Source organism: Podarcis tiliguerta (genome assembly GCF_965153285.1).
Source record: "Podarcis tiliguerta genome assembly, chromosome: 3".
Taxonomy (NCBI): domain Eukaryota; kingdom Metazoa; phylum Chordata; class Lepidosauria; order Squamata; family Lacertidae; genus Podarcis; species Podarcis tiliguerta.
The window spans coordinates 116,577,689-116,601,053 of NC_139536.1; the positions used below are offsets into that span (position 1 = coordinate 116,577,689).

Here is a 23,365-nt window from a genome sequence, read left to right on the forward strand (position 1 = left end):
GTTTGCAAATGTTTGTAATCTACAGTTTGTCTGTCACCAGAAAAACCTTTTTACTCTTCTTTCAGTTTTACCTGTTACTTGCACTTAAGCATCCATCACTACTGTAGGCATAGATCCAAGCATTAAAACTGAAAGCAATGACAACATACATTTTTTTCAAGTTATTTGGCATTGTATGCCTGTGCTGCTGAAGGGTATATGAATTAGATCATAACATTCTGCTTATCTGTGAATTTGTTTATTTAATCACAGCTTATTAGTCTAACAGTCAATAAAAATGAGAAATTACCTTTGTGGTATTTCTGTTACAATGACTGTAAGCAGCCCATGAGCACTAAAAGCATAAATCAGTTGACAGTTTTAATTGCTTAGCACTGGCATGCTTTAGTCAAGGGAGGGCATCGTTGGTCTTTCAAAGTTAGGCATGCTGGTTAGGATTATTTCTTTGTAAATGTGTGCTGTCGAGAAGTACTAACAACTTTTTTTAACCTCTGAATTTGACAACTCTTGTGTACTTGGCATTCTTGCTGTACACTTAGGGAATACTATGGTTTCTCTTCAGATCGTATGAATCTATCTTAGAGAATTCCACACACACACACCTCCCCCCAAGCTAAATGATCACATTAAGGTTCATGAGCGAATGCCTTCCTTTTGTCGAACTAGTTCTTGAGAGGTTTGCATATATATTCCAGCTGAACCGTCCTGCACATTTAAATGCGGATAGGAAATATTTGTAAGCTTTTAAAAAAACTAACAAATATTTTATGTGAAAGCTAGGGGGGGGATTACCTTTCAGATACTGAGAACTGAAAGAATAGATACCAATGTCTTAAAATAAAGTTATTACTAACATATTCCAGTTTAAGTCCCTATAACTGTTTGTCATCATACAGCAACTCACATTCTGAATTTGATTTTTTTATTCCAGAGCAGGAACTCTCAACTTGTGGTCAACTTTGACCCTGATATGTTTTGCTTTTGGATAATCGGAATGCTGGCTGTCTTCATTAAACGTGAAATGTCTTTATGAGGATGTTTTTACAAGACTGAATTTTGAATAACTTCTGTAAGAATGTGTGACATAACTACATACTATGCAATAATGTGCCTTAAGTCTTTAAGCACTTAATGTTAGTATTTCTCTCAGTATAGTTGGCCTGTTCTTTTTTGTAACGTTCGAATCCTGTATAGCACATCCTTCAGAGACAAATGCCAAAGGCTAAGTCTGTAAATAATGACTTGAGATTTGTGTCTTTTTTCCCAAGTTACAATGATTGTAAACTGACAGCTTTGAAGGACCTAAACTGACATCAAAGGATGCAAATTGTCTAGGCAGGTCAATTAATGATTTCTCATCTTCCATTACATTATATAATGTTAGCTTTTTTCCTGTTTTTTTCAGCCAAGCCCAAAACCAAGTCCTGTTTTGGGGAGGAAGACAAATGCTAGTCAGTCACTGCTTGCTTGGTGCAAAGAAGTTACAAAAAACTATAGGGGAGTGAAAATCACCAATTTCACTACATCCTGGCGAAATGGATTATCCTTTTGTGCAATATTACACCACTTTAGGCCTGACCTAATGTAAGTAGAAGCATTTTGTCTTTGTGTTTGAAGTTTTTACTTATTGTGGTGAAATAAACATAGCAAAAATAAATACAACTTTAATTTCCTGGATTATGTCTCTTTCATTTCTATTTCAGTTTTTTGAAAATGCTATCCTGCAGGGTGCAGCAGAAATGTACAAATGTCCATACCTTATGGCGTTTCTGACACTTTCCCCAAAACCATTCCTATTTCTCTTTCACTTGATTTTGGTGTGGATGTTTTTTCTTTCTAATCTTATACAAAGAACTGACTTGAAGATTATTATGAAAATTGTGTTGGTGTTGAAATGAGATGAGACAAATAAGCCTGTAGCTCTATTGTACTGACAACGAAGGATTACCTCATAGAAAATTTGGTTGTCAAAGCTAGCCTCAAGTCCCTGCCTTAACTTCTCTTTTTAGATGGAAAGCTTCAGGCAATGAAACATGCAATCTCTATATTTTTATTTATGTATTTATTCTTTTAATTTTCCACACTATTAGTTTTGCTGATTGGATTGCAGTGAAATTGCTAGTTACTGTTTGATGCTGTTTTATGTTGAATTCTTTTTTTAAGATAGTGGTTTGTTTTAAAAACTGCTGCTTTTATCAAGTACTTTACATACCTACTGTGCCATTTTCCCCCTCAGCGACTACAAGTCTCTGAATCCTCAAGATATTAAAGAGAACAACAAAAAGGTAAGAAGTGCTAGAGGGAAGGGAGAAAATAGATATAGCTACAATTTTGGATCACGGAAGGTTTTTATTAATTTTGTGGATGTGAGGTTGTTTGGTAAGGTCATAACTGTACCTCACAGAAGGTTTTGAGCCTCCTGCGATTCAAATTGGATGCATTATTGGCTCTAGTTTGTCATAGTTTTAAACATTCATGACAAATGTCATGGTGGCATTAGGGTTTCATGTTTATATGGGCCTACATTAAGAGAGAGAGAGAGAGAGAGGAGGAAGAGCGGTAGGTCTCTTGTGATCATTCTATTTTTTGTAATAATTTAATTTAAATTACAAAATATCATTGTTCAGTAATTATCTTGCTTCAAGGCTTGCTTGGTCACTACTTTAATATGAACGCTGTCATTGGTATGGTTATAATAAGCACTGTTTTGACTATGGCTTTTATTTTACGAAAGAGAAATGGAGATAACACTTCACATAGGCTTTTATCCAGCGCAGTCAATTAAACTAGCGGTAAGGTGCATTGAGTTTTTATATTATGCAGAGTATTAAACAATGTTTTGGGTTGGTAACAAGATATATTTTTAAAAAGAATGCAAAAATATTAATGAAGTACTGTCTGATAGTGCTCTGGGTCCAGGTTTATAATCCTCAGTAATATTAGGTAATCTAATACCCTTTTGATGTAAAGGTTATAAAGGAACATTCTGAATTGAGTTCAGTGATTTGAGACTCAGTCTAAGAATCACAAGGAGACATTTTGGTACTTAACGCTGCTTGCTACAAAAGTATTTTACTGTAGTTACAAATTTTAATTTCCATAAGATTCTAGGGCATTGGCCCTAGAGGGATCTATTTAAAAATTGCTCATTTTCCACTTGATTCGCCTGCAACAAAACTAAGTGCAAATCAGCTCAATTTGTTTTATTAGCTGTTTTTTCATCTAGGCAACGCGACTTTATACTTCTAACTGATCATTTTTAAATTAGCTACAAAATTCAAGATAATGCATAGGAAAATTAAATACCCTCCTTAAAATGCCACCTTTTTCTGTACGCAGTAGATTTACATAATTCATTCAGGAAATCCAAACATATGTTTCATATGGGAAACGTGTGTGATGAATGATTGATTGATAGAATAATGAAGTTACATGAAAACTATAGTATATGTAATTTTCCAGTATTATAAAAGGAGTGAACTTTAAGTGCATGTTCATGCTCTTCGAGCACAGAAGAGTCATCAAAAACACACGGGTGATTTCTGACTAAAGTCACTGAAATTATTTAAGTCCATTAATTCATTGTATCTACTCTGAGCACGACTAACATTGCCTATCACCCCATTCTATCATTTCAGTAGCTGCTGTTTGTTGGAAGAAATTAATGAGAGATTTTTGAACTAGAAGTAGATGCATTGCCATCTTTTCGGCATTATGTGTTAAGCTGTCTGATGACCTAAGAGGATTATCTGTGACATCACACTGATTTCTGTTGCAGTGTGTTTTAACATCAAAATCCTATGATTGTACAAGCTAATCAAACATGACTGAGGTCCTTTGAGTATAAGAGCTAATCAAACATGATTATAAGCCACAGTAAATAGTAGTTTGATTTTTGAACAAATGGTGTTAAATATACAAATCAATTAGGTAATTATCATTTATAAAAATTATGACTAGGAAGTGGAGAGTCATTTTAACAGAAAATGTATTAGCCCATTTTTATAATGTTAACTCAGTCTCTTTATTAAAGAAGCAATTGTTGATGCCATGCTGTGGTGTTTTTTCATTCTTTCATCACTTTGCAACTCTTTGCCTGACAGCAACACTGAGTATCTCAGTTGCTTCCTGCAGATTTATTTCCTAAGCTCTCACAGTTCTGCCTGATAACCCTGCATGCCCTTGATTGGAATGAGCACAGCCCTGGGAACAATTGCCAAGTATAAATTCCATGCAGATGTGTAACACATTTGACAATGAATGACTCCTCCTGACCAATTAATGAATAAATAACACCCTTTTTTGTCCCTCTCTGTTCTGTCCTGCAAATTGACAGAGGAAAGGAAAATGCATTGAGGACTCTGGCTTTAGCTATAAGCATTAACGTTCAGAAATGCAACTGTGTTAGAGGAGACTTTGCCTGTCAATTATATTTTTTCCTAAACAGGTAACTTTGATGTGAGTCATTTTATACAATTACGTATCATCACAAAAGCATGTCATCAGAGTGTCCTCTGAAACCTTTTCCTACACTAAGGCTGCAGTCCCATTCATGCTTTCCAGGAAGTAAGCCTCACTGAGGGATTTAGGCAGGCATAGGATTGCCTGTTTAAAAGCAGGACTCAAAGGATGTGGGACATACTTACCTCTGACACCTGACCTTGACCAATATGGCAATGTGTTAAATAATAGAGATACGTTTAGAATAGTGCCTCTGGTGATCTTGCTGATGAGCTGCAATTGACACCTGAAGTCGCCTAGTGCAAGAATGCTGCTTCTGTTTTTAAAAAATCCTTCATTAGGAAACATTTATAGTTCAAATCCCGTTTCAAAGATTTGATGTACAGACTGTTAGAAAATGTTAGAAAATATACAAATTTAATGAATTAAGATGATGAAGAAGAAGTTGGTCCCCCAAAATGAAGTTAAAAATCAGAATGCCTTAAAAAAAATCTTCTGTTCGATTGCTAAAACCTAATCATTTGTCCTTATTTAACATAAATGCATGTTTTGTAATATGATACTGACATAGTTATTTCTATACACTACACCATTCACAGTGCTTATATGCTGGGAGAGAAATATGTTTGATATAAATTAAAGGGCTTCAGTTAAAGACTTCATATTTTTACTTCAAAATCTGGGAAGCATTAAAAATATACCATAGATTCAGCTGCTGCTAATCAGTTTAGTTCATTTTGGCTTTACTGAATAGTTCATATTATATATAATATTTCCTATGATGAAAATTTGTTTCCTTCTTATGAATACATATATAAATATTACAACATATTTGTAAATATACCAAAATTAGGTAAGGGGATTTAGCAAATCCTGATCCAGCAAAACAGATCTATGGCCTGGAAGTGAATGTTTCCTCTGAGCACACAGAAACTGCTGTACCATAACTATCATTGGGAACGATGTATGCTCATAGTCCTCTGGGCTGAGATCTTGTTTTGTAACAGAACAAAACTGAGGCTTCATCCACACTTCCTTTTGGGCCACACATTCTAGACACAGGTCCAGGGTTTCTAGGTCTGTGTCCGAGCTGGGGTTTCTTTTGTCCCTCTGCTTTCCCTGGGAAAACCCATGGTTTACCACTGAATCAGAACAAATGGCAATCCATGGAAAACCCAGCTTTCCGTCCCCCATCCCCCCAATTCAGCAGTAAACAGCAGGTTTTCCTGGGGAAAGCTGTGCGACAAAAAAAAACCAAAACAAACAAACAAACAAAAACCGCTCAGACACAGACCTAGAAATCCTGGACCTGAGAGTTTATCAACAAAATAACCTACCTGCATCCTGTAACCTAGATTAGTTCCCAAAGGCCATGTTTTTTTTAAATGGTATTTAAGGGGGCCACCACTAAAAAGTCCCTGTTCCATATGCACTTTCACATTCAGGCATCTGAAATGGATATGTTAGCTCACTTAACATAGAAGAGATAAAGTGCAGCTGTCTTTTTGTGTTCCTGGGTGTTTCTATGGCTGTATTGATCTTCTCTATTAGTAATTGTTTATACCATATAAAACATATTTATACAATTGTTCAGCCCAAAAAAGGCTCCAAATGGTTTACAAATATCAGAAATAAGATTATGTCTACCATCAAGCAATAACAACTATAAAGCTTTATTTAGCAGCTATTAGACAACCTGTTGAGATGATATCAAGACTTGCAAAATTTGCACTACATTAAACGTATCAATTAAACCTTCACTGAGTTTTACAATGTCTCATTTTCAGGATTTATACCCTATCTTATCACAGTGAAATCTCACGGCAGTTAAAACTGTGGTTACTCAGAGTAGAACCTTTGCAATTAATGCACCTAGCTTAATTGTGTTCATCAATTTCAGTGGGTCTATTCTGAGTACAATGTATTTGAATAAATAAATAGAAAAACAATAGCAAAATTCCACAGAGTAACGAGAAACAGCAGATACAGTGGTGCCCCGCAAGACGAATGCCTCGCAAGACGGAAAACCCGCAAGACGAAAGGGTTTTCCGTCTGCAGAGGCGCTTCGCAAGATGAATTTCCCTATGGGCTTGCTTCGCAAGACGAAAATTGCCGAAAAATTTTGAGGGGTTTTTTTTTGCTCCAAAACCCCTTTTTCTGAATCGCTAAGCTGCTAAAAGCATTTTAGCAGCAAAACCGCTAATCCCCCAAGGGTTAAAAAGCCGTTTTTAGCCCTTTTTTAGCCAATAGCGCTAATAGCGCTAATCCGTCAATGGGCTTGCTTCACAAGACAAAAAAACCGCAAGACGAAAAGACTCGCGGAACGGATTCTTTTTGTCTTGCGAGGCACCACTGTATAGAAAAGCAGCCAGTTCCCACTAAAAAGGAGAGATGCAAATAGTTTAAAAACAAACCAAATAGTTAGATGCCACTGAAAGCTCAAGAGCGCAAGGTAGACTTTGCCTGGCAGGTTAAAGATAGTAACAAAGGTACCAGGTGAACATTTGTTAGGAATTAGTTTGGCAGTTTTGGTGCTACCACTGAAAAGGCCTCTTTCTGGTAGCAGCCTAGCCTTAGAAGGCATGACAACTAGAGAAGGGCCTTCCGTAAAGTTCTTCACAAGTGAGCAATCCACGTGCAAGAGGCTGTCCTTCAGATATGCCAGGCCCTTAGCATTTAGGGCTTTAAAGACTAGCAACTTGAATTGAGTCCAGAAGCAAACTGGTTAGTCAATAAAACTATTTCAGTCCTGTCCTTATAATATTTTTGGCAGCCAATTTCAGACAACACCATGACCGCCACATTTTGAAGCAACGGCAATTTCCACAACCAACTTCAAGGGCAGCCTCAAGACCACAACGTTACAGAAATCGAGCTTAGATGTTGCCAGAGTGGCTGGGAAAACCCAGCCAGGTGGGCGGGGTATAAATAATAATAATAAAAGAAGAAGGGATGCAATTGGTGCCCCAGCCAAAGCTGATAAAAGGCACCATCGGCTACTGAAGTTTGTTGGGTATCCAGCCAGATCCAGCAGGAAAGTTGAACCAAGCAGCACCCTCAGGCTGTGAACCTGAACTTTAAGGAGGGGAGTGCAGGGTTGCGGTTTTTTGACTATGTTCATAGTACATAATTATGCACATATGACATTTAACTATCCCAACTAAAGAATCACCTTCTAAAAGAGGATAACCTATTTTAACAACACAATCTGAAACATTCTGGACAGTAACTTATAACAATATTTTCACAAACAGATATTGTCCTTGCAACTCATACATTTTCCCCCTCCTGAAATGACTACAAACAACACCAGAGTTTTCAAAAGTGCTTTCAAGGAATTCAGATTAAAGACAATTTTCTCTCTCTCCCACTTTTGATTATGATTCTAACTTGTTATCTTAACAATTTAACACAGTTTGCATTTTACCCCTCTAAACGATTGTTTCATCTTTTCTATTAAAAGTGAGATCAGTGAGTGGAAATTATTTGTTTTTCTCAAAAGTGCCTATAAATTGAAATAATGTCCATAGTTCCTTTTTAAAAAGCCTTCCTTGAAATACAATACTATTTCTTCAAGACCTATGTAGGATAGTAATAATTAATTGTAAATTGAGAAACAGCTGTGATTCTCCAAAACTGGAAAAACCTGATGCATGTGCATTCTTTGAAAGGCTAGTAGAAGAAGTGGCCGCCCATGCTTTACTTAGCAGTTTGCTAGAAGTTAAATGATGAGTAACTGCTTGCAAAGTCAGACACTGGTTAGATTTTTGATAAATGGATAGATTAAATAGAGTGAAACAACATAGAGTGGCAGATTGTTGTTATCTGATTACACTTTCAGACCAATCCAGATTTTGATAGGTGGTAGAAAAATTATCACCAATGATAAATATGTACCAAAATGGATTTGTGTAGTATAGCTTCATATTTTTCTTTGTTATTTTACTTCCTTATTTTTAAAAGTGATCAGCATGCTCTCTCTTTTTTCTTTGCTCCAGCTTAAAGCATTTTTAAAGATTACCGTATTTTTTGGTCTATAAGACTCACTTTTCCCCTCCTAAAAAGTAAGGGGAAATGTGTGTGCGTCTTATGGAGCGAATGCAGTCTTCACAGCTATCACAGAAGCCAGAACAGCAAGAGGGATTGCTGCTTTCACTGCGCAGCGATCCCTCTTGCTGTTCTGGCTTCTGAGATTCAGAATATTTTTTTCCTTGTTTTCCTCCTCCAAAAACTAGGTGCGTCTTGTGGTCTGGTGCGTCTTACAGAGCGAAAAATACGGTGCTTGTTTCTTCCTGCTATAAGCAAGAATCATTTAACAAGACTGTAGGCAATATTTAAAGGGCAGTTGTTTTGTGTAGAACTCTGCCTCTATTATTATTGCTACCCAAATGCTTATTGTTATGATGGTGGCAGGGATGTGAAGCTATTTCTTGCATACTTTGGAAGAGTGTCTCTGTGGACTCTGCACAGAGAAACAAATTGTGCCACCATGGAGGATTCCGTCAGTGAGGGACGAACCAGTCAGGGTCAAGGGTAGAAAGCTAGTTATGTAATTATCAACAACTGGAGCCTACATTTGCTTGTTTTCCTATTCCCACCACACACACAGCTGCCACTTTTCTACTGTCTCTATTAAAGTGAAAGCCTGAAAGCAGGTACTGTGTTCATTTGTTTTTAAACTTCACACAGCACTTATAAAATGATAGGTATATAACAATAACAACAACAACAACAACAACAACAACAACAACAACAACAAAAATGATATAGTTACTTTGAATTTACTGCAAGGGTATCTCTTAAAGTGCAGCTTTTTATCTATTCTCATATCTGGGGAAAAGTAAGTGGAGTGTGCTAAACCTCCTCTCTGACCCTGTGACTCTTGGCCATTATGAAGGGAGCCTGTTCCTATATGCAGAGATCTATTTCTTTCTCTGCATAGCCCCATCCTATATTCTGCATCCTCGTTGCACTAGAGGAGGGTTGCCATATTTCAAAGAGTGGCAAAGTTGTTGAGCCCGGGCAAAATCCCGGATATGTCTGGGAAATTCCGGACATATTGCAGGGTGTGATAGTGTATGCGTGTGAATGCATGTATACGGAGAGAGAAAGAGATTGTTAAGATTAAAAATGTGTAGGCTGAATGAAAAGAACTTTGTTTTGTGATTGTCTCCCTGAGATGGGCTGATCATCTGGATCCTTAGGCCCCGTTCACACAAACAAATGAGATTGTTAACCATTAAAAAACAAACAAAAACAGCTGCACTTTGATTGCAGATGAAGGCACGCATAATTGAATGTACCTTCGTACAGAACTGTCCCTGCACACAGAGCAGTTAATGTCATCAAGACATACCGCCCCCCGCCCCCCCCGGTCATGTCTGTCCCCCCCCCCCCTTATTTCTTATTATCATTGTTGCTATTTTAAAATAGCGGTACTGGAAACAACTTTATATTATAAATATATAATAGTAATAATACTTTATCAACAGCACGACACTTCTTTCAATTTCAGCAAACGGATCTCTGACCATATCTTATTTGAAGCCAATGTGAAATTTCAATGTTGATTTCAATTGTGCTGAACATGATCTCCAAAGAAACTCAATTCAGAATCATAAGTGTTTCCCAACACTATTGTATGCTTCTTTTCAGTGTGTACTATCAAAGAATCATAGAGTTGCAGAGTTGTAAGGAACCCCAATGGTAATCTAGTTTAGTCCCCTGCAATGCAGGAATCTCAGCAAAGCATCCATGAAAGATGGCCATCCAATATTTATTTATTTTATATTAAATGTTTGTAATCCTTTTACGATTGCACAATGAAAACATTGACTTGAAAACATTGACTTGTCTTGTACAATGAAAACATTGACTTTGTTTCTGTTTATTTTAAGGCCTATGATGGATTTGCCAGTTTAGGAATATCCCGGCTGCTAGAACCTTCTGACATGGTTTTGTTAGCAATTCCTGACAAACTGACCGTTATGACCTATCTTTATCAAATCCGGGCACATTTCAGTGGGCAAGAGCTAAATGTGGTTCAGATCGAAGAGAACAGTAGCAAAAGCACATACAAAGTGGGCAACTATGAAACAGACCCAAACAGTTCTGTTGATCAGGAAAAGTTTTATGCAGAACTAAATGACCTGAAACGGGAGCCAGAACTGCAGGAGCCTGAAGGGAGTTTGGCTGACACTGTTTTTCAGGGTGACTCTGTATTTATAAATGAGAGTGGAACTGGCAAGTCAGAAAGTGAGTGTCAGACACCAGACCAGCACCTAAGCCTAAATGTGGCTTCCCCTTCCTCTCACAGGACTAAAAGTGACACAGATCAACAAAAACAACAACAAAGCTTAGGAAGGACTTCTGGACTTGAGGAAACTGTGAAAAGCAGCACAGCCCAAGCACAGCCCTTATTGGGGAGGAGAAAACTACTAAAAGCAGACACGTTGGATCTGAGTGATTTGGCACAAGTTAGCGATCCAAAAAGGGATGCTTTCCCAGAAACTTTATGTGATGAGACTGACAAAAAAGAACATCAAAATTCTGACATTACTATTAATTTCTCAGAACTAGAAAAACATGAACATCCAGATGTCAGCGAAAGAAGGAAATTGGGTTCTGAATTACATGTTGAAAAACCAGAATTGGGAGATAAACCTGGATATTCCCATACTAGGGATGCAGAGGTTGATAAGAAATGTAATGCCTCTCAGAGGCAAATGGAGACTGACTCTGAATTTGAGACCAAAACAGCTGTAACTCCAACAGATCTGACTGCAAAAACTGCACAGGTAAGGAAACAGGAAAAATAGTGCAGTGTAACTTCTCTAAAATTTGAACATGCAATGCTATGTTTCATCATGTTAACAGCTTATTTTTTATTGTATGGCTCAGCAAATATATAACTACAGGTAGATAATTTTGAAAACACATTGCATTGGAAGGAACTTCTAGCATCCTTTTTCCATGCTGTTGATCCTTTCTGTTTGAATGTTCTGTCTGTCTCCTGTTTCAGGAAATCATTTTGTATAATAAGCTTACTCAAACAGTCTGGGTTTTACATGTTTTCCTTATGGAATGCGGAGTTATTTAATGTACATAATATTTAGCATCTGTATGATGACTCATTGAAGTTCTTAATCTACACCATTTCAGTAGTAACCGCTGCATAGGGCAAGCCACTTTGCCCATCCCCATGCAGCAGGTCGGTGGCTAAGGCTGGGACGGCGGTGGCTTGCGTGGGCTGAAATAAAATGTCATTTTGCAGCCATCCATACTTTTCACCTGCATGCAATACCAGCACTTTAATTCCTATAAAATAATGCTACATTACTTGAATAAAATCACTTACCATTCCTAATAGCATAATGTTAAAATTGCTGAGACCATTGATTGACTCAGGCAGAAATAGCAGGCATGTTTTAGAAAATTATATTGAGCAATGACATGGAATGCTAACCTGATCATATGATTGTGGATCAGAAATTGGTGATTTCTAATTCCAGCTCTCATAAGAGCACTGTCCAGATTCCATGTTGTCACTTTTTTGTACCAGTAAAAAATGTCTTAAAATATCTTTCAAATGTTGTTACAATCTAATTAATGACAACTAGAAAAGCACTTCAAAGGTTTATGCACTTTATAAACACTTGTGAGTCTAATTAAGATTTATCCTGTCTTGCTTAGGCATAGTTTCCAATATTGCAAAATAAGTTTTGCTGCTTCAGAGTTCCTGCATATGGGATGCATACAAATTACTGCATACAAGTTAGAAAAAGTTGTGCAAGTCACTTGCAAAAACCATACGCGTTTGTCTGTACAGCCTTCATACCAGGAGCAGCTGGGGGGGGAGGGGGAGTGCCCTGGGTTGGTGGACATTTATGTTGAAGTTGATTTTGTCAGCAGCAGCAATATTGTAGAACTTGTGCTCAACCTGCCATTAGATAGTAATGTGTGTTGCTTTGTTTACTTCAGACAGTAGGCATTTCTCCCCACCACCACCATTCTATATTTACAACTCCTCTATTCCTGACATTTTAAGAGGGTGGCAACCCTAGCAAACAAAAAAAGAGTTGGAGCATGTGCAGAGTTTTCATGTCTTAAACTTAACTTATCATAGCACCATCATGACTAAAGGAATAAAATGGGGTTAGTTTCTCGTGTTCTGATTTGCTTGGGAGTAAACACAGTTTTGTTGAAATCCTTCCCAGGGTTCATATGCAGAAATTACACAGAAATAGACCTACAGTGTAGTTCTCATAACTGATTGTCATCTGTACAGCAGTAAACAATCTCCCAAAATTTCAGCCAGTTACCATTTATAGTTTTCATTCTGTAAATGAAAAAAGCGCCCCTCCCAAAAAATATCCATGCATTCTATTGATTTTTTGCCGTGTGTGTGTGCGTCCCAGTCACTGCTAACCTATGGGGTACAACAAATGTATTGTGGTTTTCAAGAAAAAAATAAATGTAGGAAGCAAATAAAATTTCACACAAAAAACCAAACCAATCAAACAATGACATGGGTTTATTCTGAGACTTTTTACCACCTCAAGACACATTTGAACTTGGCTAGGGGTAGGAAAATACCCTAGATATGTCAGTTTTATATGACACTGGTAGTTGCTTGGGGTTGAAAACTACCCCATGAACTATCTGTGTCAATTTGATACTTTTCTCAAGTGAGGATAAAATAGAAACTCAGCATCACCACCCAATGCAGCTTTTCCCACTGAAAGCTTGACTGGCGATCATGGCATCACTTTTGTGGGGCTGAACTGAAGTTATGCAGCACTGAAGGACAAACCACGCACTCATAAGAAAGAGAAGGAACACTGAAGATCCAGTCTGAGTAAACTCTTAAGTAAACATGTTGTCTTCAGCAGGTAGTCCCAGAATGACTGAGTTATGCATCTTCTTTTTCCTCAGCATTTTGTAAGACATTCCATCAGTCTTCACTTCCACATCACACATGTTCTTGACCCAAGAAAAGGAAATCCTCAATTTCCCTGGGAATGAAAAAAGCACCCAAACTTGAGTTTTGTATTAAACAAGTGGGGGAAAGCTGGGAGCGTTTGAGTTTTCAGCCTTACCTTGAATGCTAACAAAAGAGTTACTACTTTTTAAAGACTTCCAAAGTTAACACCTGTGGCCCTTCAGATGTTGTTGGACTTCAACTCCCATCATCCGTGTCCAAGCATTAAGGTATAAGTTTGGTGGTCTCTAGTCTCTGGAAGTTTCAGCCACAATAAATCTGTTAATTCTAAAAGTGCTACAGAATTCCTCTTTTGAGCTGGCTGCTCTTAAATTCACTTGCTCTCACTCATAAATGAGGAAGCAGCTTTCTCTACTCCAAGAATCCCATACATAGTCCCATAGGTTGGATGGTATAATCCCAAACAAGCCAAGTTAAACTCAGCTCAGTCCAGCCCTGCCAGGCTGCTCTCAGTACACAGGCAGCAACTCACACACAGCCATTTGTGGCAAGACACATAGGAATCAGTTTCTTTGTTGTCTCTGGTTCATAGACAATCATGTTTGAAGATGCTAAGTCTTTGGGCTTCCTCCTCATGTACTGGTAATAAATATGAACAGGTCATCAGTTATTGTCAAAGGGCCGGGATCTCATCTGGCCTGCTCTCTCCCACTGCTACGGTTGTCCATTCCCTGTGTCACAAAAGTGTATTTTATATTTGTTAGATGTTGGACTAAGACGTGGGATACCTGGGTCCTAGTCCGCACTCAGCCATGCAGCTCACTGGGTGATCTTGGGCCTCTTACTACCGCTCAGCCTAACCTACCAAGGTTGTTGTGAAGATAAAATGGGGAGAGGGAAAATCACGTGTGCCACCTTGAGCTAATTGCAGGAAAGGCTGGATAGAAATATAAATTTAAAAATAAAATATTCCTTAATTGTCCTTCATCCAAGTATTCCAATGTAGTGCTTAATAAGCACGAATGAATGAATTAATATGGGAGATAAGTACAATAAAATCAGTGACCTTCTTGACAAACAACAGACTGAGAGACAAGAGCTATAAAAAATCTACAGAGCAGGACTAAAGCAACATAACAGTTTAAAATGCCCAGGCAAATAAAATACTTAACTTGATGCAGAAAATAATGCATTGGCTACACCAGTCATACCTCCTTCAGGAGGGCGTTCCATAGTTAAGAGTTCCACCGTAGGGTTTAAAACCCACAGCTAGAATTGGGTTCTGGAAGCAAATAACCAGCCAGTTTATTTATTTATGTGTGAGGTGAACCCACCTGGTTTGATGTGGTTAACATTCTGGCAGCCTAATTACACCCTAATTGAAACTTCCTGGTAATCTTCAAGGGCAATCTCACATATAACATATTACAATCATCCAACCAGGAGATGCATATTGGGAGCCACTTTTCCATCAGATTTACTGGAATGATGAGAGATACTGTGCAGTTGCTCAAATATTCAGTATGAGTAATAATTCTGTTTCAGTAATGTTTGCATGATTATTATTATTTTTTAAAATAAATCCATGTTTTAAAAGGATGATTCAGAAGGGTTCCAGGCCAGCAAATCCCTGCCCATTTCTTGCTGTGGATAAGCATAAGTAGAAACCCCTACATAAAAGCCATGAACATTTCTTCCTTTTTTGGCAACACGAAGCCTCCGAAGCGCAGAGGAAGAGCTCCCCCTGCACTCCGGAGGCTTTGCGTTGCTTTTGCTGAAGCCGCCTGAAGCCCCCGGAGCGCAGGGAACTCCCACTGCGATCCGGGGGCTTCAGGCAGCTATCTGCAAGCCTTCAGAGTGCAGCAGGAGTTCCCGCCGTGCTCCGAAGGCTTGCGGATAGCCGCCTGAAGCCTGGAGAGCGAGAGAGGTCGGTGCACACCAATCACTCTTGCTCTCCAGGCTTCGCTTCGCTGCACAGTTTTCCCTCTCTGCGCAGCGCCCCTTCAGGGAAGCGGGAGGAGAAATGGAAGGGGCTCCACTTCGCTGAAGGGCACTGAGCAGAGAGGGAGAGAATTTGTTTTTTCCTGTTCTCCCCCTCCTATGGTCCGGTGCGTCCTATAGTGCGAACAATACAGTAATTGTATACTCAGGATTCAGCAGCATCAATTGTGTGTACATGCTGTTTGTTGTCTTGTTTCTGTGTCTGTAGGACAGACATTGTTCCACTGTACTTTATAGCTAGAGACCTGCTCTTTTAATATGTTCTTTAAAAATAAATGAATAATAGTGGGGAAAGGAGGCATATTTCCTTCCAAATGACCTGCAATCTATCCTTGACTCTCAGCCTCACACATTAAAAATACTTTTAAATATGAGCTTTCTAAATTTGGACAGTTTTACTGCTGTGCTCATCCATTAAAAAATGGGACAGGCACAGCTGGGCCAGAATCTATTTTGATTGGGGCAAAGGAGCACTTTCTTCTGGGCACAGTTTTGAATGAAAGGGTTGGGGTATTGTTATGATGAGCATGAAGGGGAGGAGAGCCAGACAGCATCAGTATGATCAGAAGGGAAGACCAGGGGTGAACCGACAGGCTGGCCCAAAGGCGCTTCCTTCTCTAGGCCGTGGCTCAGCCTGCCATTTGGTGCAGTGTTCTTCAGCCAGTGGTACTTCACAGTATGTCAGATGGTATAGGTATCACCAGCTGAAATATACTGCTTTAGTTGTTTGCTTGCCTCAGAAGCCATGGCTAAAAGAACATGCATTTCTTCCCCTATAGCATGGTTACACTTAGCATTGCACTTAGAGTACAAGGTGTGTGTCACATCAGCAGTCTCAAGTTAGTTTATTTCTAAATGACTGGCTCTACATTGGTTCTCTGCTCAACATATGCTTTTGACTGAAAAGATTCTGCTTCACTTCCTTCCATGGTCTTAAGTGATCCTGTTGCATGCTTGCTATACAGTTTTCCCTTGAAGGCCACACCTGTTTAGACATTGGCAGCACAGTGTAGCATCGCTTTGGCCCCATTCACACATTATGGTAAACCACAATTAAATAGCTTGCTGTGAACAATGAGATGACTCTCAGAAGCAACAAACAATGCTTGCTGATTTAGCAGTACTTTCAAAGCTGGGATTTGTGCTTTGTTTCACTCCAAGGTACTACTAAGACTGAACTTTGGCTTCACATTTTGCTCTGAGTAAAGCAAACCATGATCCCCACTGAGATAGTAAAGCTGAGGAAGGGATTGTGATTTGCTGCTCCTGCTCATACAAAGGGCAGAATGAAACAGGAGACATTTACCATGGTTTACTGTGACATGCAAATTGGTTTACTGTGACATGCAAATGCATTGTGCATATAGGATAATTGGGGGCTTATTTCTCATTCATTTTTATTTTACGTTTAAGCAACGAATGTTATCAAGACAAGAAGAATTAAAAGAACGGGCAAGAGTTCTGCTTGAACAAGCAAGAAGAGATGCAGCTTTGAAGGCAGGAAATAGGCAGCTCTCCAGTTCCACAATCTCAGGCCACTCTAAGCAACCAAACGATGTAAGGAATATTGGCCATCATGGCTGTTAACAGATTATATATATAGTTTTCCTTTTCTGTCTTTTTTTATTTGGTTAGTGAACTAAATTAACTGTTACTGGACATAATACTAAAGCATAGTAATATGTGGAAGTGGCAGCAGGGTTTTATTTATGGGTGATTTTGCCTATCCTACAAGTGCTGAGCGTTCATCTCCTCCAACCAAGAGCTGATTATTTTCCTACTGACTGAGGCCAATGAAAGATCGAAAGTCCGTTGAAAGCAGTGCTCTTTGAGTGCTAGCCGGTTTAAGATATTAGTCAGATGAAAGGCAAAGTTATCTGTCATGTTACAGTGTTTCACCCAGTACTGTTTCTCACAGTGACCCTCCTTTTATCATCAGAATGAATTATTCTCATAGCACTGGAAAGCATAGCTAAGCAAACCTGGGTCCAATGGGGAGGCAGCTGCAGTTGCCTATTGCTCCACCAATAACCTCAATGGTGACCTGGAGGGAACTGTAATCTCTGGAGATGAAAGCTAATTAAATTTTTATGCAATCCTTTCCAAAGCTGAGGTTGCCTGTTGTGTCACATTATGTGCTGTAATTTTGCAATTCTAACCATTTGCACATGAGAAACTGTGCTAGCACTGCAGTGCTCATTTTGCTAATGACTGCAGTATGGCCAAAATCTTTCAAGCCTTTCAATAAACCCTTGATTTGTATTTGCAAGTGTAAACTGCCTTGCCCCAATCTTACCTGATTTTACTTTTTACTTTACTCATATTTGCACATGTGTAATTGCTGGGAAGGTTTTACATGCTAACCTGTCCAGGCTTCGTAGTGAATAGCTTTTATCCACAGGAAAAAAAATCAATGCAATTGGTCAATGATTTCTCTATGCATCTAGCTTTGAATTCCATTAAGGTGACCTGACTGAATGTTGTATTTACATTTCAGATTGGCATCAAGTTGTTTTTTTATTGTTGTAGTTTAAACTTAAACCATCACAGGAAATTGTATTTAACTGTAATTTGAATTCTTCATGGCATAGAATAATTTTTTAAGAGCAAAACTAAGTACTCCTCATATCAATCTTACATTTTTCATTAACATTATAGGACAATGTACCTAGCTACAATATGCTAAGTACTACACACAACTCTGCCACTGATAGCAGAATTGTGGCCTTGTAACACCTAGTTACTAAGCTTCCTGGTGGTTTGTACAATCATTTTGCTCATCTCAGATAGTATCCAGTCACAGATTTATCATTAAAGAAGTAGTTTTGCTTAATTTTGAACATCTCCAGCTTTGCAATAAGCCTCTAAACACCACATTTATTTTTATAATTTTTATCCCCGTTGGTATAAAATGTTTATTATTTTTCAGAGGAAACCATGGTAAGAATGATTTATATAGCCTAAGTTAAATCAAGAGTGGTAGACTTTTTTCTTTTTGTTTTGATATAGCTACAGTATTCCAATTTACCTTATCATTAAGAATTCCCCTTCCCCTCCGCCCCAAACATTTTGGCACTGCTCCCTTAATACCTTATGAAAAGAATTTTCAACAAGGTACAAGGTTTCATAGTTTTCCAAACCTCACTTTCCTCATCATGGGGATAAACTAAGGATTGCAGGTTTTTCATCTGATGAGCATAGCAAAACTGCATTCATGGTTCACCTCCCTGAGGGGTGTGGGATGCATGTGCCTGAGACTGGTACTTTGTTCTCCAGAAAGAAATGAATGAACATGTCTTTTTATTGTTGTGACACTCATCCAGGTCATTTGCAGCAATCTACCTATTATTTCCTTTTCAATTAAGCTTATCTTATATCTCTTTAAATATCACACACATATGCAAGCATCAACATATTAGTTCAGTGTTTTGCAATTAAACAAATAGTGATGCAGTCCCCCCTCCCCAAGCGGAGGACAGGTATTGTTGTCGTCACAGTTTTCAGGTGTCTCTGTAAGAAGTCAGGCAATACATAATTGAATCAAGGGAGATGTGGGAGGAAGAGGCAACAAACTTAAAATGGATTTGGAAATTATTCAGAACAATATGTTTCCCCCAATAACCCTGAATCCATAGTTTCATGAGGCTGCTGGAAATTATATTTGAGCTACTTACTTGCCTTCTTTGGACCCTGGGGAGACCCAGGGGGGACTGTGAGGCAGGATGTCTTGGAAGGAATATGAAATTACAGTGGTACCTCAAGTTACAAATGCCTCAGGTTACAAACTCCACTAACCTGGAAGAGTTACCTCAAGTTGAGAACTTTGCCCCAGGATGGGAACGGAAATTGTGTGCCTGCCGCACAACGGCAACAAGAGGCCCCATTAGTGAAAGCACGCCTCTAGATAAGAACACTTTCAGGTTAAGAACGGACCTCCGGAACAAATTAAGTTCGTAACTAGAGGTACCACTGTATATCGATTTATATATATTAGTAACTTTGTACAATGGTACCTCGGTTTATGGACTTAATCCATTCTGGAAGCCTGTTATTAAACCAAAACCATTCTTAAAGCGAGGCACGCTTCCCCTAATGAGGCCTCCCACTGCCGGTGCCCTTCCACTGTTTGGATTCTGTTCTTATATCGAGGTAAAGTTCTCAAACCAAGACACTATTTCCGGTTTTGCGGAGTTTGAAAACCAAATCGTTCTTAAACCAGACTGTTCTTAAATCGAGGTACCACTGTACTCACATAACATTTTTTATATGAAATTGTGTTTTTTGTAATATTTTGTTTAAGTTGTCTGTTGTTGCTTCAGTTTATTGTACACCACTTAGAGATATTTTTAGAGTATTAAGCGGTATAGAAATTAAATAATCAAACTACAGTTCCTATAATTCCCTGGGAATTAAACTGGCTGATGCCTGTAGTGAAAATGTATCCCAGCATAACTTACAGTGCTTACCGGGGCCAATCTTATTCTTTTGGAAAGTTGACGCCCCTTGATGTTACCTCTGCTGATAAAGATAAACCAGAGAAGTAGCCGTCCGAGGGAGGGAGGGAGGGAGGAAGGTATGTAGAAGAGGCTCCTTCCATAGGAGGGAATGGCAGCCAGTCAGTTATATGAGGAAAATAAAGTTAAGAACTGGGTTTGCCCCTGAAGAGATCTTGCTTCTATTCCAACTCTTTCAATTTCAGCCTACAGTATTTAGAACCACTGAAAATTTTAGCCTTTACCCAAACCTTCGTTTTTTGGTCAGCGTGCAGTGAAACAACAGAACTGAGGAATTCGCTTTTATATATGTATATAAAGCGTTTGTGCGTTGTGCTTTTTCCAAAGTGGACATACCTGAAAGGCCTGTGTAAGCACATCTTGGAGAGGAAGAGCCATACTGATGAGCAAGCTGTCTTTCAGGGAAGCTCAGCTGCCTTGAGTAGTGGAATCCCAAGGAGCCTCTGCAAAATCTTAAGCCTTCCTGGAACACAGTATGAAAACCTGTGAATGAGAGGGACAGAGTAGTTTTAAAATTTGAACTTAATCCCCATATCCTCAATTTCAGCTCATTATTTAAAACAAGGTATTTTACATGTTTATATTACTAGCCTCTCTGTGTGTGTAAAAAAAAGGGGGGGGTAAGTGTTAAAATGTTGCGACTACACAGTAAGCAAAAAAGGGTACAGATTTTCACCAAAAACAGCTACTTATAGACATGGAAATACTGCATGTGATAAGTTGGAGCAAGATTTATGGTTAAAAGATATCAGTTAGACACATTTATTTATATTACTGCCCTGCCCCAATAACTTGTGTTAGCTGCATCTAATGCACACTTAATACGAACTTTGTATCCAGGTATCTTTCTGTTTTGCCTATTACATATCATTTTCATGTATAGGAGATATTTTAATAGGGAAGTGGAAACTTTTTAACATGCAAACTGACCCATATGAAGCAAAAATAATTTGTGGCAATCTTAATAAATCATCAGACAAGCAATTTCCTAGAAAGGGAATGCTTCCCCTGATTTTGGAAGGGAAAAAACCCAGATATAATTTTGGCATTAATTAAAACTACAAAAGAGCTGTTCCAGTGTCCATTAAAAAATGTCATATATTAACTTTATTGGTTATTGATCCCATCCAATATTAGTCCCACTACCACCATCACTGTGATACAAACAAAATATGCAAATATTTGGAGGGCTGCTGGTATATTACCAAAAGGCATACGTCATAGGATGAACAAGTTGAAAGTTGCATTTGACGGAGAGCTGTTAAGCTTCATTTGAAGCTGTTATAAGTAAAATTGTATCTAAATTTTGTGCAATAGAAAGCAAGATATAGATTCTACACAAGACTGTGGACAGCGTTACTTATTATTATTATTATTATTTACTTAAGCAAATGGTCAGAACATTCTGTTGCACTGCAGTTCGCTACAGCTTTCCTCAAAAGAAAGGCTATCTCGCCCCGTCCAGAAGGTAACGGCACCTTTGTCTAACTGCCTAAAGAGGCGCTACCAAGTTTCTAAATTGTTTGGATTTACATTATCAGTAAATTGCTTATGAGAAATGAGAGAAGCAAGAGAATAAGGCTGGCTGCTGTCAATTAAACGTACAACAGATCCCCTTTTAAATATATTGAAGGGTGGGACTTTATAGAAGGCAACCTTGCCCTTTGATGATAATTGGAAAATATTGATTGGGGGGGAGGCTAATCTGTCATGCTGATAATTGTGACCAGATTTAGATATGATCATCAGATTGCCATTAGATTACAAAAGAAACAGTTACTATCTAATTGTTAAAAAGATGGAACATTATTTTGATAATCCCTGAGTGTTGGTATCTTATTCACTGTTGGCCATATTTGTCTTCCATCTATGCCTCTAAAAAGCTGTCAAATGTGGTTTAAGCTGATAAGGGTATTCACAATAATATTTAAATATCATGAATATGAATTTTTTTATAGCTATTTTAAACTGCATATGTTGTCTTAACTGACAGAAAATACAAAACATTTTTAAAAAGCAAACTTGTTCATCTTCTGACGATCTGTGTAGTCTGATCCAGTTTTAATTCACACTAATATTATATTTTTTAAGGAGGAACTTTATCTTCTTTTAAAGGTTTAAAATGTTTTGATGGCATACCTACTATGTTTTTGTGGTAATTGAAGAGGGAGGCAGAAATGCATTGCTTCAGAGCACAAAATTTGGCATGCACCACACGCATAAATAATACATTTCCTTTTGCTGTATATTGTTAGAACTTAGAATCAGATATGTTTAATGAGCTCTTTTGCTTTCATAACAAGTAACAAATAAAAATAAAGTTGATGTAATATTTATTACATAATGATGTAAATATTATTTGTGGTGCAGAATAGATCGATTTTGTGTTTAAGTAAAGTGGTTAATTCCACCACAAGTTATTTTTAACACTTTTGAAGGATGCGGCCTGGGGGGCATCACTTGGGTTGCAACAGACATAATTTTTTTGGACTTTTAACTTGCATGTTGTCTGACCTGTGTCATTCACTGTCAAACAATACTGAAAATGCCCTGTCAAAATTTAGCAACATGTTTCTAGGCCATGTGAAGAAGCACTAGCCTTTTTCAAGAACCCAAATATTTTCTTGTTTGCCCATAAAGACCAGCAGTGAAGTGATCTCTATTTCAGAGAGATCATTTCTGTACAAAGCCAATACTTTGTCTTAGCACCAGGGATGCTCTTTTTATGCAGCTGCTAATGACCATAAATGTTTTTGTGTGGCTGTTTTCAATTCATCCCAGGATGATATCAACATTACTTAGAGCCGTATGTTTCATTGCCTATTCTGTTATTTCTCAGCATGCACGAGGGTAGAGTTAAAATCTTTATTCATTTCATTTTAAAATGTTTCTTTTGTTCTCCTTATCATGTTTCTGGCTTTCCCAAGGATATATGCCTTGAACGAAAAGTCACATGTGCATTACTAATTGTGTGCCATTGTATTTACAGTTCCTAGTGGTGGCACTGTGAAGCTACTAATTCTTTTGCTTCACTTGATGTAAAATAATCTGAGCTTCTTTGATAGCAGTGAAACAGTATTAATTGTTTTGTACATTTCTTGGTCACTCTACTTAGGTGGTCTTCATAATCTATTAGAACTTTCAGCCAGATTTTTGTAATGTCATGCCTCCAGCGGAGATTAAATTGGTAATTAATGAACAGTCTTTGGCAATGTAAACCACATACCGTTAATTTTCCCCTCTCCCCCCCTCAACCCCGAATTTTTTAGAAGTTGTCGTCTCTGTCAGAAAGCATTGTGCCACCTTGCTACAGCCCCTTGGCATCAAACCACAACGGCTTGATTTTTGCAGCCATTAGTAGATCAGAGCAGTAATTTCACAGTATTTTGGTCAGGGTAATTATAGTACCAAGTACTTAGTAGAGTTGGGAATTTCACACAAGAAGTCC

General features: G+C 38.2%; 1 protein-coding gene across 10 annotated transcripts in view; it reads left to right on the forward strand.

Annotated features, from left to right (window-relative positions):
- EHBP1 (EH domain binding protein 1) overlaps nt 1–23,365 on the forward strand; it is a 270,182-nt gene that overhangs the window by 152,544 nt on the left and 94,273 nt on the right. For all 10 annotated transcript variants that reach the window (XM_083435289.1, XM_083435286.1, XM_083435290.1 and 7 more), the window contains 4 exons: nt 1,406–1,584; nt 2,237–2,285; nt 10,359–11,258; nt 16,817–16,960. In XM_083435289.1, the coding sequence (XP_083291415.1) occupies nt 1,406–1,584; nt 2,237–2,285; nt 10,359–11,258; nt 16,817–16,960 (1,272 nt within the window). The remainder of the gene's footprint in view (nt 1–1,405; nt 1,585–2,236; nt 2,286–10,358; nt 11,259–16,816; nt 16,961–23,365) is intronic.